The sequence below is a fragment of the Paroedura picta genome, chromosome 2 (genome assembly GCF_049243985.1).
Source record: "Paroedura picta isolate Pp20150507F chromosome 2, Ppicta_v3.0, whole genome shotgun sequence".
Taxonomy (NCBI): Eukaryota; Metazoa; Chordata; class Lepidosauria; order Squamata; family Gekkonidae; genus Paroedura; species Paroedura picta.
The window spans coordinates 57,864,676-57,881,713 of NC_135370.1; the positions used below are offsets into that span (position 1 = coordinate 57,864,676).

Here is a 17,038-nt window from a genome sequence, read left to right on the forward strand (position 1 = left end):
ATGGACATCTGGAGGGCCGCAGTTTGATTACCCCTGTTCTAGCCAAAGATCCACTGTAAACAAATACTGCATTTGCCATAAGGCAAGTATACAAATTTCACTCTCATTATTAGAAATGTATTATTGTTAGAAAGTGTTGTACCAAGCCAGCTCTGAAATAAAGGGAATGTAAGGTTTCATTCTATTCTCAATGAAATCATAAGATTTCTACAGAACAACAGAGACTTTGTGAGTTATACCATCCTAGTACATTCTTGCTCACTTTTTAATACCACCAGTAGCAACTAAACACCATTTTTGCCAGCACGGGGGGGGGGGGGGGAGCAGTATATTGCAACTCATTAACAAATCTACAAATGAAAGGGAAAAAAAGCACATCCATGTTTCTCCCACTGTGGGAAAGACCTATATCACTGACTGGCAAATATGACACCATTAACAAAACCTTATCCTTGTCTTGGGGCTTATTCTGATGTGGTATTTCCTTCTGAGAAGCAATGTAAATAGACTTATACATGTGGGGGAAAATGCTATAGCAGAATACAAATTCCATGGTCATGTTGAAAGAAAATTCTGCAAGCAAGAGCCTGGTTCAGATTTCCCTGCAAAATTGACATAGGCTCTGGACAAAAGTGTCTTTAAAGCACAAATATTTTCTAATGTTTTTACTGCTGAAGCCAGTGGGAGTGCTTTGCTGACTGCCAGCCTGAATGTACTGACATCTTGTCTCTCACTAGAAACACTGAATAAAGCAAACAGTCAAGTCGCCACCAGCAAGTGTGAGCCATCCTGAGAATGGACGTTTTAGTAGGGTGGTCCCTCTTGCAGTCATGTTGCACTTGGAGGCAACTCTGGGGCAAAACAGCTTGAGAAGACAACACCACACACAAACACACAGAGAGGTACCAAGTGCAAATATGGCAGAAAACCAGCCAGAAGTTTCCCCAAGCCGGAAGGCAAGGTATTGCTGTATTTCCCTACCACTGTACCATTGTTTTTAAATCCACACCTTTTATTGATATGCTGAGTGCATAAAATCTGAAAAAGGATACTTGATCATTCAGTTTCTATTAAAAGTTTGTCATCCTGATATTTAATAAAATAGTTATTGATTTTGCAAGTGCCATATTTACAAAATGAAAAGCAATTGAAATAAAAGGTAATATTAAAAAAATTAAATGCTGGAACTTTTTCCCCCTTTCCTTTAAAAAAGAAAAGAACCCTTTATCTTGATAATTTGTTAGATAGTATGGTTTTGCCTTATGGTCTTTGGTATGTCAAAAGATACATTAGTGCTCATCACAGAAAATAATGAATACCAAATAATGAATTAAGTGAGATAATAAAAGAACAGAAATGAGTATTTTCCACTAGAAATCACCTTCAGATACAGTATTGAAAAAGCCCACTTTTCCCAACCTGCGTTTTCAGATCTAGCTGTAAAAGATGAGACATTTAGCCTCTAGTAATATCATTTCCCTCTCCGGTCATAAATAGTGCATTCAAGATGCCAGTTGTGCTGCAAGAACATTTTTTTTAAAATAAAAGTTACTATACATTTCCCCCCCAAAAGAGGAAGAGCTGACCTCCTTTGTAGGCAAAATCTGCTTCACAGATTTTGATTAGCTGGAACTTTTGATACAGTGGACTGCTTCCCCACGCTTTACTTTTATTAAGGAAAAGGACACCAGCAAAATGACCCATCCACACACTCGTCAACACGTTTGTGCGTGTGTCCAACATGACATTATAACAACTATACTGGATGTCAAGGAAGTCCACTCCTACCATGCTTTCTGTCATGACTGCTTTCTTTATTCTTTGATCTTCCAGTTACCTTTTCAGTGCTTTACAGCAAAGCCAGGATAATATTGCTCCAAGGACCCCACTTCCCTCCGAACATTCTCCCACTCATCATCCCTGCAGGCCATTCTCTGACAGAAGGGCGGGGGGGGGGGGGGCGGGAAAAGGAGTGCAGCGATCATTCTATGCAGAACCAGCAAACCATTTACAATATATGTTCAGGTGGGCATCGAAGCCCTGATGAATGCCACACTTATAATCTCCTATTATCAAGCCAAAAGGATTTGTCAGTCCAGCAGCCACCGGTCCTCCCAGTTCATGGTGCTATTGCTCAGGCATCTTGGAACCGCTGAGATGCTGTGGAGGGTGATATGCAAAATGTGATGGGCAAGAAGGAAACCAGTAGACAGCCGGGTGATATGTTCAGTAGCTGGGTCACCTTGTAGTTTCAAGGTCACTGGGACAGCACCAGCATTTAAGGGATCAGCAAACCAAAGGAATAGTGCACCTAGGATATGGAACAGTTTTTCCTATGCTGTCCAATTTCTTCCAGACCTAATTTTTGTTCATTTTATAATTGAAATGTTATTCAGAAAACTGCTAATCAAGTTGTTGGGTAAACAAAAAAATCTCCCAAGGCATCCCAAGCTCTTGATTTACCTTTACAAAGGGCTGAACTTCCATTTGCTACTGCCTCTCTTATGTAGATAAGAGATTTCAATGATCTTCATTAGAACTTCTCTCTTAAGAAAAAATAGAAATCACTGAGTTTTTTTAAATAGATAATCTGCCTCCATCTTGGTGCAGATTTCCGCTTTTCAGCAGTTGTTCTGCCTGCAGCAAGTCAACTGGGCAAAGTGCAGGAAATGCCAGTAGCTCTTCTGTGAGCCACCTGCTTTCTTGTCCCATCAGAAAGTCGTATGAGTTGCTGCTATAGACAGTCTTTACAAAGTGCAACTTGTCCTTTAAGGTAGTCTCTACAAGGGCAGATCCTTTTGTGGTTGGGATGGGATCCTGCACAGCTGAACAGCAAGAGATCACCTTGGAAAACACAGTGTTTTTTCTTTTCATCAAAAGATGGGAGAACAATATCATTTGCAGATTCCACTGTATGGCATTCAATGTTGTACCTGTAGAATAAAATGTAAACACAAAACAAAAAACACTGCAGTTACTTGCTCACTTGCAATAATCCAGGAAACAGTAATCACTATTTTCAATTTACAATACCAAATGCTGGTAACAGAGGGTGTATGGTACATGACATGGAAGATGGACTATTCATATGTGTCATTCTTAAATTCCTATTTGGTTCATGAACAAAAACTTCCTTTGGTAAAGGCAAGTCCCCTTAGTTCCCAATTCTACAGTTCCAAAGTAACACCAGTAATTTTAAAGGGAATTGCATAGCGTTTACTGTTCCATGTATCAAAAAGTGATGCAGAATCTGGAAAATTAGGTTAAATGTGCAGTTTTAAGAACTAAGCTAGATATGGGATGGTACAAAGTTCACAATTAACCTGGATATTTGAACTGTTACTTAATAACATTAATGAAGATCTATCAAGCCTATGAGTTCTAATAAGCAATTTTATTTATTTGGACTTCTATTCCACCCTCAGCTGACTCAAGGGGGAACACAACATACTTATAAAATTACATAAAGCATTAAAATACAGTGTGAATTAATTAAATTAAAATTCCAAAAAGAAATTAATCTCTAATGTTGCCCATAAAATCATCCTGGGATGTGGGAGGGCATGATGTGATTTGCCTTGCAAGCCCTGTGGAACTGTCATGGGTCCTGACAGGTTCTGGTCTCAGTTGCAGAGCATTCCACTTGGCTGGAGCCAGGGCTGAAAAAGCCAATCTGATTTCCTTATGGCTGGGAATCCTAAGTAGATGTTGATCACTAGACCTTAATGCCGTTTTGGTGTATGGTAAGAGCCAGTCCCGAAGACCCGAGGGAGTATCGAGGGTCTTAAAGGTAAGAACCAGAATCTTGAATCTGATTTGTTCTCCAGCCTGCAGCTAGTGCAGCTGAGCAAGCATAGGTTGTATGTCGGCCTTCTACAAAGTCCCCATAAGGGCCCATGCCACCGCATTGTGGACCAGTTGGGTGTTTCTGAGACAGCCTCAAGGGTAGAGTTAATCAAGCCTGGAGGCGACTATTGCATGGATCGCTGTGGATAGTTTGGGTATTGACAGATAGGGTGCCAACTGCTGCACCTGGCAGAGAAAGTAAAAAGCCGGGCAAGCTGTATTTGTGACCTGGGCAACTATTGACAGTGTCACACCCAGGCTCTTGATGGTTGTTGAGGATGTTAATCAGACTCTGCCGAGAGCTGGAATTTGTAGAGGCCCATCTGGAGCACAATGACCCAGCTAGAGGACTTTTACTTCGCTGGATTTAACTTCAGCCGATTCTGCTTGAGCCAGTCTGCCATGGCCTCCAAGCAACTGGTCAAGCACTTGGGAAGGGAGGACAGGTGGCCACCCATCAACAGATCAACAGATACAGCTTGTTGCAATACAATTAGGATTACAAAAACTAAGAACATGCAAAAGAGTATCGTACAGGATAGTAGTGAAGAAAATAGAATAACAAATGTAGAAAACAAAGCAATTAGAGCAGCATAGTACATACAACAAATGGATAATACAAGTGGGTACGTGCAAGAAACTTGTGAGGCAGCTATCCTATTTCCCCAACTTTGCTTCCTTTCCTCTCTCTCAGACCATTTTTGCATTGGAAGCTTTGCGCTGGGTTGCCCTGCCTCTTCCTGCTCCCACATTTGGCCCAGTGCACCTCATCCGCTCTGGATTTGTGCTCCCACATGGAACCCGGGGTAGCGAAGTTCCCAGTGTGGAAACAGTCTCATACTCTTTCTCCTTTCTGCCAACTCTTTTCTCACTTTCCCTCTCTCCTCCATCAATGTCACTTCTCTTTCTGCCTGCATTCTCTCAGTTTTTCTGCCTCCCCACCAAAGTGTTCCTCCCAGGTATGCAAAGAGATATGAGTCAAAATTGGACTCTTAGGATGTAAAATCCTGACTAAAGTCCACCACTGTAAGAACTGAGGAACAGGGGCAAGCAGCCAGGCCTAGTTGACTCAGGCTACTTGGGTAGTGTCAAGTCAACCAGAGAGTGCTGTCAGGACTAGGGGTGCCAAGATTCCAGGCTGCTCTGTCACTGCTGCAGCCTCCAGGCTCTCCAGCAGTTCCTAAGCCCATTGCAGCCTCCAGGATCTCAAGCAGCTGCTGCCTACTCTGATACAGCTCCCGGGCTCTCTGGCAGTTGCCACCAAGTGCAGTTCTTGGACAGCTTTGTTGCTGCCATGATCCCTGGGCTCCTTGGCAGCCACCACCTGATACCTTGGCAGCCACCCTGGGCTGCTTCATCACCTTGATCTGCAGATTTATCTCTCCAAGGGTAGGGGCTATGGGTGGCTATTAGAATAAGAAACAGCATATACAATTGCATAAATTACACAGCTACACACACTACAATCCTATTAGCCTTATCGAAGTCCATTCCTGCATCACTGTGTTTTAGTAAAAAAATGGCGGCAGAGTTTTAAGAATGACCATAAAGGTGGGATTGATTTTATTATTTAACCTGTTCAGCCAACCTCTGAATGGCACAAACAGTCCCAAAATAAGAATATGTTCCTTGGAGTTTGAACAATGAAATGCTGTCATGCCTTCACCCCAGCTTGTTCAAGTGCTATGATATTTATCCCAGGGGCACCTTTTATTTTGGGCACTGCTTTGCTTCATGATCAATTCAAAACAAACTTACAGGTAGCAAAACTGAGGTACATACATAATCTTCACAAGATAGCATACATGGCTAAGTCTCTAACCCCTGTTCCAGAAAAGGAACTGTGAATATGTTCTGCACAGTGGCAACTATTGCCACTGGAGGACTGGAAGAGTCAGAAGACTCCACGTTGGCTGTAATACAAAGCAAAGCTCTACAACTGCTTCGGCAGTGGGGAATCAGCTGAAGTTCATGTAGCGGATTGTGCCATCAAGAAGTATCCATGGACTTTTCTACTTGGGTGTTTATGGCAGCTGCATTTGTCAGTCACTGCTCTCCTGTTTCTTCTTCAAGCTTCTATAATGCATTTTTTCCCAGACCACTGCGGTCAGGAAAATTTAAAAAAATGTGACAGAGATAACAAATGATGTGTAGGGGAGAGAACCCCCCCCCCCCACACACACACACTGCAATTAAGAAGCCAACCTGTAACAAAAACCTATTGTGGGAAAGCCCTGATAAATACACAAACACACAAATTTGTTGTTCTAAAGACAGCAAGATCTTTCCTTCTGGCTAAAAACTTGTATGCAAGGGCTGGCGATTCCAGCATAATTATTTTAGACTGGGACATTACTTAGAGCCTCTATGAATATGCTTGCATTAGTTTTGTATATTACTGAAAAGGGCATATCAGAATATGCTAAAATTCTCCTTTGCCTTCTTGCTGCCTACAGCTCAATACTTACTTGAGGAGGTCTTTGTCCTTGTTCAGGTGCTGGAAAAAGGAAGGCTCACAGATGAGCTGGTTTTCTTGACAAACCTGCTTACATGATTTCCCAGGGCCAGCAATTTTAACCTGGAGGGCACTTAATGGGGGCCACATCACTTGTCCATGGCAAAAATCCTGCAAGAATAGGTGCATTTCATTACAAAAGAAGCCACTTTAATGATGTTTTTCCATTTAATATACTGCTGATTAGAAGCTTCATATAGCCTAAACGCCATTAAGTCCATGTGACTGGTGCACATCCCAAGGCCCAGATGCTATGCAGCCTCTGCCTAATTTACATGTTCATTTTGTCTCTAAACAAATGCTTCCTAGTGTAGGTTGTGATTTCTATGGGTTGTAAAATGCTTTAAATGTTCTTATTCTCACAGCCCAAATTGAAACAGTGGCTCAATCATGTTCTATATGGGCCAATCTTAAAACAAGGATCATATGAAGCAAATGGAAATATACCCAGTATTTACTTGCATCTCTAGTGGAGAGAAAGACTGACCAGATTTTCAGAAGTTGCAAACAAGGCAGGCACTCTTTGAATGGGACATTTAGTGCAAGTTTAGCTGCAAGCCACCTGTATTCCCACTGGTCTATTTGCTTCAAATGTTTATGAGCTGCCTTTCTCTCTTGAGAGACTCGGGGTGGCTTACAAAATAAACACAACATTATAAAAAAAACAATAAAAACCACAATTATAAAGCCCATAAAAGTCACAGTTTAAAAACTCCAATTAAAGGCAAAGGTAAAGGTATCCCCTGTGTAAGCACCGAGTCATGTCTGACCCTTGAGGCGACCCCCTCTAGTGTTTTCATGGCAGACTCAATACGGGGTGGTTTGCCAGTGCCTTCCCCAGCCATTAGCACATACAAGTTTACTATCTTGACATGATGATCTAGTATCATGAAGCTGTCCTACAAATATTCAATTCCACCCCTTCCCAATTTGGTTCTGTGCCCCATAACAGATCCATGTGACATTAAATCTGGTAACTCAGTAATGACAAACAAAAGCATGTATTTTCTGCCCACAAGGCACACTTAACTTGTGGAACTCATTGCCACAGGATGCAGTGATAGCTACCAGCTTAGATGCCTTAAATGGGAATCAAACACAGGCATGAGGATAGTGGCATCAAGAGCTATTACCTAGGATAGTTAAAGTTCAGAAGTCCCTACTTCTATGCTTCTGTTCGTGGGCTCTTCTTTTGACATAGTGTTCCATAGCTGTCATTCAACCAATAATTTGGTTTCCCAGTGCAGCAAATTAATGCACTGTGTTATGTTTGAAATCCATGTATTCTTTACTCAATGGAAGAAGTGTTCCTAAGATGTTCCTCTACTAGTCCATCTATGGACCCTCCCACCTTTCACTAAGTTGGCCATTGTACCAGGACAAATGCATAGCAGTCCCCCAGATGCACAGAATCCTGCCATATCATCACAGAAACTGAAAACAGCAGAACAGAAGAGCGGGCCAGTTTTGCTTGCTCCATACTGATATTTAGCTGAGCAGGTAAATTCATTCCCTTTAGATTAAAAGAAATTAAACCGCACTAGAGCTATATTAAATATGGAGCTAGATGGTAAGCAGTTATACTTACAAGCAATTCTTTTTAAAAAAAAAATTCAATTCAATTAAAATTGAATTTGGTTTTCATTAGGCATCCAAATAAACATTTAGTTGGCTGTAAGGCAGTTTTAATTTCCAGCAATAAGGACGTTAACAAGTAAAACAGTAACATTCATATATTATGAAGATGTCCATTATAAAAACCTTTTAATTGCCTAACAATATTCTAATTAGGATGATTTTTGAAATTAAAATTCTGAACTAAACATTTGTGATGCTTCCCCAAAGGACTGGAAATTATGAAATATTATGACTATGATTTAAGAGCCTTCTTTTGAAAAATTCCAGAACATAAGCTGTAATGCAGGGGTAGTCAACCTGTGGTCCTCCAGATGTCCATGGACTACAATTCCCATGAGCCCCTGCCAGCAACAGCTGGCAGGGACTCATGGGAATTGTAGTCCATGGACATCTGGAGGACCACAGGTTGACTACCCCTGCTGTAATGCATTACAGCAGAAAGAAACAGAAGTCTTGTGGATTTTCAAGACTAGCAAATATTTATTCCAGGATAAGCTTTTCTGCACTAGAGTCTACTTGTCAGATGGGTGGATGGTGTGATGTGGAAGCGTAAGTACTTATTATCCTTTAAAAGTTTCTTTTGCCAAGGTAACAGAAAAGCTGCCCTATTGGTAAATAGGCCTCAACAGTTCTATTCATTCACAACAAGCAAGGGAAAATGCTTAGACAAATAACAAAAGCAATATTGAAAGCCTACCTGCTTCTCTATGAAAACATTCATTCTCTGAAGCATCCCTTCACATGTGAACTCGTAGGGTAAGTAAGGTTCAATCTGATAAATAAAATGTTTCCATTATAGTTATGCTTTAAAAGGAAATATTTAATCCAAAGTATAATTGTGCTACAAGTCTGAAAAGGGGCTTGTAAACGGATTAATACATTAACACCTTTGAATGTATCTTATCTGTAAGTGTCCTTGTTAATGTTAGAGTTTCATTCATCTATTCATTCCTGATATTTCTGCTTCCATAAAAATAAAGCTGTTGTAACTTTCACAACTGTAGCATCTCCTGTTTAATGGGCTCTGTGCTAGCATCTAATAATAGTAGTTTGTCTTTAGAGTTTGTCAGGTCACAAAAATGGTGAACTCTGCTCTTAGAACGAATCTTCCCTGTCTCCTTCGTCCGTTCTTTAGCAACCCTTTCCCCTGACAGCTGAACTGTTGCTTTGTTGGGAACAACAAGGGGTATGGTGCAGGGAACTACAATTCAAAGAGAAAATGGCAGATCCACCTCCCTTGCATGAACCGAAGTGGTCTCCACTCACAATCTACTTTGGATGCAACCCAGTGATTAGAAGAAGAAGAAGAGTTGGTTCTTATATGCTGCTTTTCCCTACCCGAAGGAGGCTCAAAGCGGCTTACAGTTGCCTTCCCATTCCTCTCCCCACAACAGACACCCTGTGAGGTGGGTGAGGCTGAGAGAGCCCTGATATCACAGCCCGGTCAGAACAGTTTTATCAGTGCCGTGGCGAGCCCAAGGTCACCCAGCTGGTTGTATTACAAACAGAGAGGTTTTAACCTTTTGGTTCAAAATGGCTCTGACTGCCCTTTCAACTTCAGAAAGATCATTGATGTTCACAGTCCAGACATGAGGCTTTCCAATGTAAACTTCAGCATAGGGATGTTGAGATGTTAACTGAAATTAAAAAACAAGACAAAACTCACAATCAACTGTCAGATATAGCTGAACATCATCGTATTCCTAACTCCATGGGGAAACTGCACAATCATGTAGCGTGCAGACAGATATTTCTCCATTTAAACAATTTTTGTTTAATAATTTTACTGTCTTGTCAGGGGTCCCAGCTTCCAGGTGGGCCTTGGGAATCCCCCAGAATTATAAATCATCTCTAAACTAGAGAGATCAGTTCCCATGAAGAAAACAGATGCTTTGGTGGGATTGTGCCAAGCTGAGGTCAGGGTCCTCCTCAGGCTTCACTTCTAAATCTCCAGGAGGTTCCCCACCTCAATCTGGTAACCCTCGGTCTTGTTTACCAAGAACCAGGTCTGAATGGCTACAAAGCCCTATTCTTCCAAAATGCATGACCAAATGCGGATTCCTCCCCAACTATAGTGCTTTCTACAATTTTTGATGAGTTGGTCAGTAAGGTTCACAGTCTGGGGAGGGGAGATTCCCCCACTTTTTCCAAAACCATGTGCTTCCTCTATGAACTAAGTGAACAGGAATATAAAACAACATCTGCTGGTCCCCCCTCAGACACCCCCTTCATGTCCTGAAGCAGCCTGACCTCCCTGGGGGCTTTGTCTAAGTTATCCTTCTATTTGAAGCCACTGTTAGAGAATTGTTGATATGTTATTTATGACTATGTTATATGTTTAGACTGTTCTATGTATACCCCTGCAATGTTTTATGGGAACCGCCCTGAGCTGTATGGGGGAGTGGTATAAAAACCAAACAAACAAACAAATAGAGCCCCCAGGGACATTTCACTCTTAAGACATCTCAAGACATCATGACAGAACAAGAATAACAACAACTTTCATACTTCCAGGTGATGTTCAAAGCATTTTTTAAATGAAAAGTTGTGGAACAGAACGAATTGTTGATGTTCACATGAGGAATACACAGCAAATACAACAAAAATACACACAGATTTGTAATAATGGAAATAATAAATGTAAGCAATAATGGCCTACCTCCCGGAGGGTTGGTTTGCCTCTAAAGAAGTCTGTGTTTTTGCTGCTTTTGGAAGGACCAAATTTTGGATTCAGAAAAGCGCATCCATTTGCAATGGCCTCTAAGGGCGCAGGTCCCTCATATGGAAAACTGAGACCAACAAAAAGCTGCAAAACATAAAACGTTCATATCAATAGTCACTCTTAACTGCAGTCCTGAAATCAACAGCAATGTGGAAGTCAGCCTAAAATAACTTTTAAGAAATATGCACCTAGAAACAAATGTTAACATAATTCTCAAAGATTACCCTTTTGAAAACCTTGTACAATTAACGTGAACTCATTAGAAATAAGTAAGCAAATGAGAATGCCAGGCCAGTGTATTAAATCCAGTCGTCTCCTCCCCTACCTTCCCATGCAAATTGTCTCCCAATGTTAATCTATCCCTGCCCTTGTCTTAGATAAATCTGCACAGATCATGACAACAAAGGGTTGTTCCTTTGATGCTACGCCACAACAATCAAGGGCCTTGTCCAAAGTGGATGCTGTTAGGCAGAACCCAGAGCTGCTGACCAGGTCTCATTAACCCTTCCTATTAAAATGACTTTCCTGGAAATGGATGAAAGAGGCTACAGACCTGGTACCATTATATACTCTTGTAGAAAGATCTAACACAAAGAAGGGATTTCTCAGCCTCAATTTCCTCACATTTACCTCAAAATCTCTTCTCTCCCAATCCACCCTTCCTTCAAAAAAGCTCAGGAAAGCATAAATGGTCCTCAGTTGCCCATGTTATGATCAAAACAATTCTGTCTGCTAGGTAAGGCTGAGGTCACCCAGTGACAAAGAGATTTGAACTCAAATTTCCAGACTGTAACTTGAAATTCCAGTGATCACACAACACTTTGTTTCCTATATTGCTAAGCCAAGGAAGTTAAGCAGGCCCAGTTTATTTGTTCATGTGGCACACCTTTACATTACTGCTCAGTTAAGCTTGGGGAGGGGGGATCTCACTTATCCACACATACAATGCCTAACCCCTGGCTTCCTTGTGTTCTTGTCAAATTTACCGTAATATCCAGAGTAGGGGTACCGCAGGCAGCCACTAGGCCTGGGGTGTCCGAATAAAAAAAAAATGCATGTGTGGATGTGTGAAAAGCTACTCCACTATCCTTGTGAAGTTACCAGCATCATGCTTGGATTAATTAATTAGGTAATTTATTTAAGGATTCTGTGCCTTTCTGCCCTCATCAAGGCCACCGAAAAAGCTAACATGCATAATAAAAATGAATCTTAACAAACATTAAAGCCAAACAAAAACACATCAAATAATTAAAACCAAATTAAAATGCACATAAAATTGCAAAAAAATACACACATGTAAAACAATCTAAAAGCTCTCCTTCATGTATTTCAGCTCTGTTTACTAATCCACAGAGTTCTTAAAGTGAAACAAGGAAGTGGCATATCTTAAAGAATTCCAAATGTATCTCTCATATAGGGCAGGTAGTAAAAGAAGTTGACTCCAAGGGAATCTTCTCTCTTCCCTTTCCTGACTTCCTCCATGCCCTGGTTATGGAGAAGTGAAATTCTTCCAGGAGCAAAAAGCTTTCACTTACAAACAGCAGAGGGCACCAAAGTTCACAAGAAAATGCATTTAATCTGCCCACAGCAACACAGTTGTCTTGGGTATTATAGGAATTATAGGTAAAGGGGGGGGGTCAAATGGTTGCTTCTATCAACAATTTTTGCATGTTACCAATAAAAGGGGGGCAGGAGTATGACTTGAATCTTGCACTACATCACCTCACAAAAACTACTAGCATTTCCTTCTTTTACTACATCCTATAATCTGGCCCAGTGACTTCAATGTTAATCAATGTTCAATGTATGCAACAAATCCTCTGGCATCATGTCAAGAGGGTAAAACATATCACCTGAAGCCTCCCTAATTAGAACGTGGGTTTCTAAGTGTACATTTTGATCTGGACATCCTGAAGTCATCTAAGGTTTCTTATTCTCTCTCTCCCAATAACCTTGGGCAAAAATAGTTACAGAACTGTCAATGGGGAAAACTCTAATTGGAAAATGAGTGGCATATGCTGAGAGAGAGAGAGAATAAGAAACCTTAGGTGCAGAAAGAACAAATAGAACAGAGGAAAAATATATCCTTCCAAAAGAGCAATAAGGCACTGGGCCACGTTGTGATAGGGCATTTCTTTTGTTAAGAGGCAATGAATGACCTTGAACCACCGCAAACTGAAAAAGAAAATGCTCATTCCACGTCTATTCAAAACTGATGGGAGTAACAAATTGTATTTTCAACTCCTCTCTAAAAAATTGTAAGTAGATTTCAGAAATCCACTTCTGCGCTGCCATTGTCAATAACAAAAAAGTCAAGAAACTTTGATATGCAATTAAACTATATCTTTTAATTAGTTCAGACAAACATGGCTGAATCATTAATTATAAAGGATATAAAATGTCACCAACAATTCAGCGGTGGCCAGATTTTTAATTAGTTAGAGAAAATGGTCCTGTTCCGTAGATAAGCACACTCCACACTTCAGAACCCTTTGAACATTTTTTTTCCTGTTCTGTGTCACTGATTTATTTAACAAATGCTCCTCAGGGAAGAGAGGCTACATCCTGCATGTCTTGACAGCCCAGAGTTTCTGTTACCACTTAATAATAAATACCGCACCAACTGTTTTCCACTCACATTAAATAACTACTATCTTTTCCACTAAGTCTACCTTAGAAGTAATGACTAGAACTGTGCATTCAGCTTATCTGAGCTGAAAAAACACAAGAGATATTTTTAAAGCTAAATCCAGACTGGAGGATCTTTTCAGCTACTGGTATATGGACACATCTAGGGATGGTAGTAGGTAGGTTATAGTGTCTGGGTGGTGAGTTGAGGTGGACAGAGAGGTTGTCAAGAGGCACCTGGCTGCACTGGATGAGTTCACATCCCCTGGGCCAGATGGTGTGCATCCGAGAGTGCTCAAAGAACTTTCTGGAGAGCTTGCGGAACCCTTGTCCATCATCTTTAGGACCTCTTGGAGGACTGGAGAGGTGCCGGAAGACTGGAGGAGAGTGAATATTATCCCACAGTCTTCAAAAAAGGGAGAAGAGATGATCTGGGATACAACAGGTCAGTGAATCTGGCCTCAAATGCAGGGAAGACAATGGAGAATATTTGAAAGAGGTCGATCTGCAAACATCTGAAGGACAATCTATTGAGCCGGTGAAGTCAGCACGGAATTGTCTCCCAACAGGTCTTGCCAGATCTATCCAGTTTCCTGGATAAGAAGGCTATTGTAGTTTGTAAAGGTAAAGGTATCCCCTGTGTAAGCACCGAGTCATGTCTGACCCTTGGGGTGATGCCCTCTAGCGTTTTCATGGCAGACTCAATATGGGGTCCTTTGCCAGTGCCTTCCCCAGTCATTACTGTTTTACCCCCCAGCAAGATGAGTGATGGGCTTATTAGTTTGTGGAGACTCAGTTGATGTTTTTTTACCTGGCTTTTGACAAGGTTCCCCATGATGTTCAGATGGGTAAACTGGAGGACTGCAGGCTAGATGTTGGGATGTTAGGTGGATAGGGAACTGGCTAGAAAACCGCACCCAAAGAGGGTTTGACAATGGTATTTCGTTAGATTGGAAGGAGGTGAGCAGTGGGGTGCCACAGGGCTTGCTACTGTGTCTGATACTTCTAAACATTTTTATAAGTGATCTGGAGGAGGGGCTAGAGGGACCTCATTAAATTTGCAGATGACACCAAGTTGGGAGGAGTAGCAAAACACCTCAGAAGATAGGGTTCAATAAGATCTGGACATGCTGGAAAAGAGGGCAACTGAGAACAAGATGCAGTTCAGCAAGTGTAAGTGCAGAGTTCGACATCTGGGTCGCAAAAATAAGAAGTGTGGCCCTGACTTAATGGTGGCTGCCTGTTTGCCGCTACAGAGAGCAGGAGCAGAAGGAAGTCGCGTTGGAGATGTGGGAGAGCACACAGCACTCAACGGCATGAGCACTCCCATCGAAATCGCTGCCACCGCCATGATCCAGGGGGCGTGGCCAAGCTTCTTTAAAGAAGCAGCCTGCTTGGCACTCGCCCTCCTTTGTCCATGGAGAGCAGCTGGAAGCTGTGATTTAATGAGCAGGGGGAGTGGTGCATTGGAAGGAGGCCTGATCAGGAGGCCATGGTAGTGGAACCTGTGCTTAGCACCTCCCCACGATCAGGTAGGTGCCAAGAAAGGCAGGCTGCTTATTCTGCAGGCAGGTTAGTAGGCATGTGTCCTGCTCCTGGGCTAAGGCAGTGTGGCAGGCTTGCTTCTGCAGCTAGGGCAGTGCCACCCCACTTTTCACTGCTGAAGGAGTCTCAAAGCAGCTTACAATCACCTTCCCTTCCTCTCCCTACAACAGACACCCTGTGAGGTAGGTGGGGCTGGCAATAACAATTAGTTGGGCCCCTGGTGAAATTCCTTGCCCAGTTCCTAGGGTTAGACAACAACTGGAGGAGGAGAAAAAAGGGGTCAAGGTCAAGGACAGATTTGAGGTGGTGTGTGCTGGGATTTCAACTGGAAAGGTTGTAAATGCAGGCACTGCAGGTACAATCATGTACCATTTCCCCCTGGGAACACGTTACAGGTACTTTCTGACACAGTGGACACTCTGGATTTTGGAGTTTTTAAAAAATGAAAACCGCTGGTGTGCTTTGCGGTAGCCAAGCAGCTGGGAAGTAGGTTTGCCTTTCTTTAAAAAAGAAAAGCTAACTTCTTAAGTAGATGGTTGGCCTGAAGCACAACTTGACACAGTGAATAATGAAAGTCAGTGGCCTGGACACGTGCAGATGGGATAGACTGAGGGCTGCTGCTGCAATGACAATGTGTCAAATAGCACATTTCAGAAATCCCTAAAGCTACCTCTCAAATCTATTTTAACTTTTTAAAATTTGCTTACTTACTTTGGTCTCTCTAAGCAGGAACTGCAAATCCCGGCCACTGAGGATACCGTGATTCTTCACATAGCTGGGCATGTGGACAGTACTTGTCCCGTGAACGGTTCCATGGACTTCTGTGTACGTGTGGATGATGTCCAAATAAGACTTCTTATCCTAGAATAAAGCACAAGACAGCCAACGTGAGTCCTTGCACAAAAGCCTCTTGAAACAAAACTGTGACTTAGACCCATGGCTTTAAACTAGAATTTAGCCTACAAAGCAGTCAGTTTAGTTGTCAACTCAAGCAGAAATTATCAGGAGGAGAGCCAATAATTGTCATGGAAGTGAACTCAAACATCAAGAGAACAGATGCATTGTCATGAACAGTATCTGATTCATCACTAGGTTACACTAAACTTGTTCTTAAAAGTTTGCAGGAAAAATACATGCTGAACTATTTTAATACGGAGCAAAACAGACTCCTGAGTCACACTTTCTATATTCTCTGCACAAATTCTCTCCCTGCACTGGTATTCTCTCCCATCATTTTCTCTCCTCCTCATCCTGCTTTCCCAGGCACACACTGGAAAGCAGCAAGTCCCTTCAGTATATTGCATTAGAATGGTAGTGCTTTGACACTGCTCGCCCTCTGGCATTTTATATTTCACCCTTGAATAATTTGGGATGGGGATCTTAAATTGAAGTTCTATGCTTTGTTTACTCAGGGGAGTTAGTGAAATACAGAGAACCGTTGATGCTTCGGCTGGGGAAATTTTTTAACGTTAACCTGCCTTCCTCTTTTCTAGAATTCAAAGATGAATTGTGAAACACTTTGGAACATATTGCAGGAAAGCTGCTGCTTTAATGTGCAGGTCAGTAACCGCAAAGTCTGGTTTCCTAGTCAGGCAGTAAATGCTCCCTTTGTCTTCAGTCCCGCCCGAACAGCATGAGATTGTGACTGCATTCCTCGGTGCCATCCCATGCGGCTGCTATGCAAGATTCTCTGTTTGTGTCAGAATCAGCAAAAAGGCACTTACAGGTCTTGGTTCAATTTTTATGTGACATTTGAGAAAACACTTAAAAAAAAAACCATGGAAATCTAGGACACCCAAGCATGCATCCTTTACATTTTAAAATAGGGCATGCCAGCTGTACTTTCAAGTGAGAGTATGCAGTTGAATTTTACTATCCTGAATACAAATTCTGGGATCTTTTGAGATGATCGGTTGACCATGCTAAGTCATCACATTGCAAAGTATTTCAGTTTGACATATTATTAATAATAATAATTTAATTTCTTTGTCACTCTTCTTCTTCAAGACATACACAGTCATTTCCTGAACATGCTTAAAAGGTTCGTTATTTCTTTTTGCATGGAATATATACTGTTTTTGTTTGACCAACCGTCATGATGGTGTGTGTGGTTGTTCACCTGAGCCAGCTAGGTGTAGTGGTTA

General features: G+C 41.7%; 1 protein-coding gene across 4 annotated transcripts in view; it reads right to left on the reverse strand.

Moving 5' to 3' along the window:
• Positions 1-3: 3 nt before the first annotated feature.
• Positions 4-17,038, reverse strand: part of MGAT5 (alpha-1,6-mannosylglycoprotein 6-beta-N-acetylglucosaminyltransferase) — a 160,591-nt gene continuing 143,556 nt past the window's right edge. For all 4 annotated transcript variants that reach the window (XM_077320240.1, XM_077320237.1, XM_077320239.1 and 1 more), the window contains exons 12-17: positions 15,606-15,755; positions 10,659-10,805; positions 9,520-9,636; positions 8,697-8,771; positions 6,315-6,472; positions 4-2,933 (exon numbers count right to left, since the gene is read on the reverse strand). In XM_077320240.1, coding sequence (XP_077176355.1) covers positions 2,735-2,933; positions 6,315-6,472; positions 8,697-8,771; positions 9,520-9,636; positions 10,659-10,805; positions 15,606-15,755 — 846 coding nt within the window. In that variant the 3' untranslated portion in view covers positions 4-2,734. The remainder of the gene's footprint in view (positions 2,934-6,314; positions 6,473-8,696; positions 8,772-9,519; positions 9,637-10,658; positions 10,806-15,605; positions 15,756-17,038) is intronic.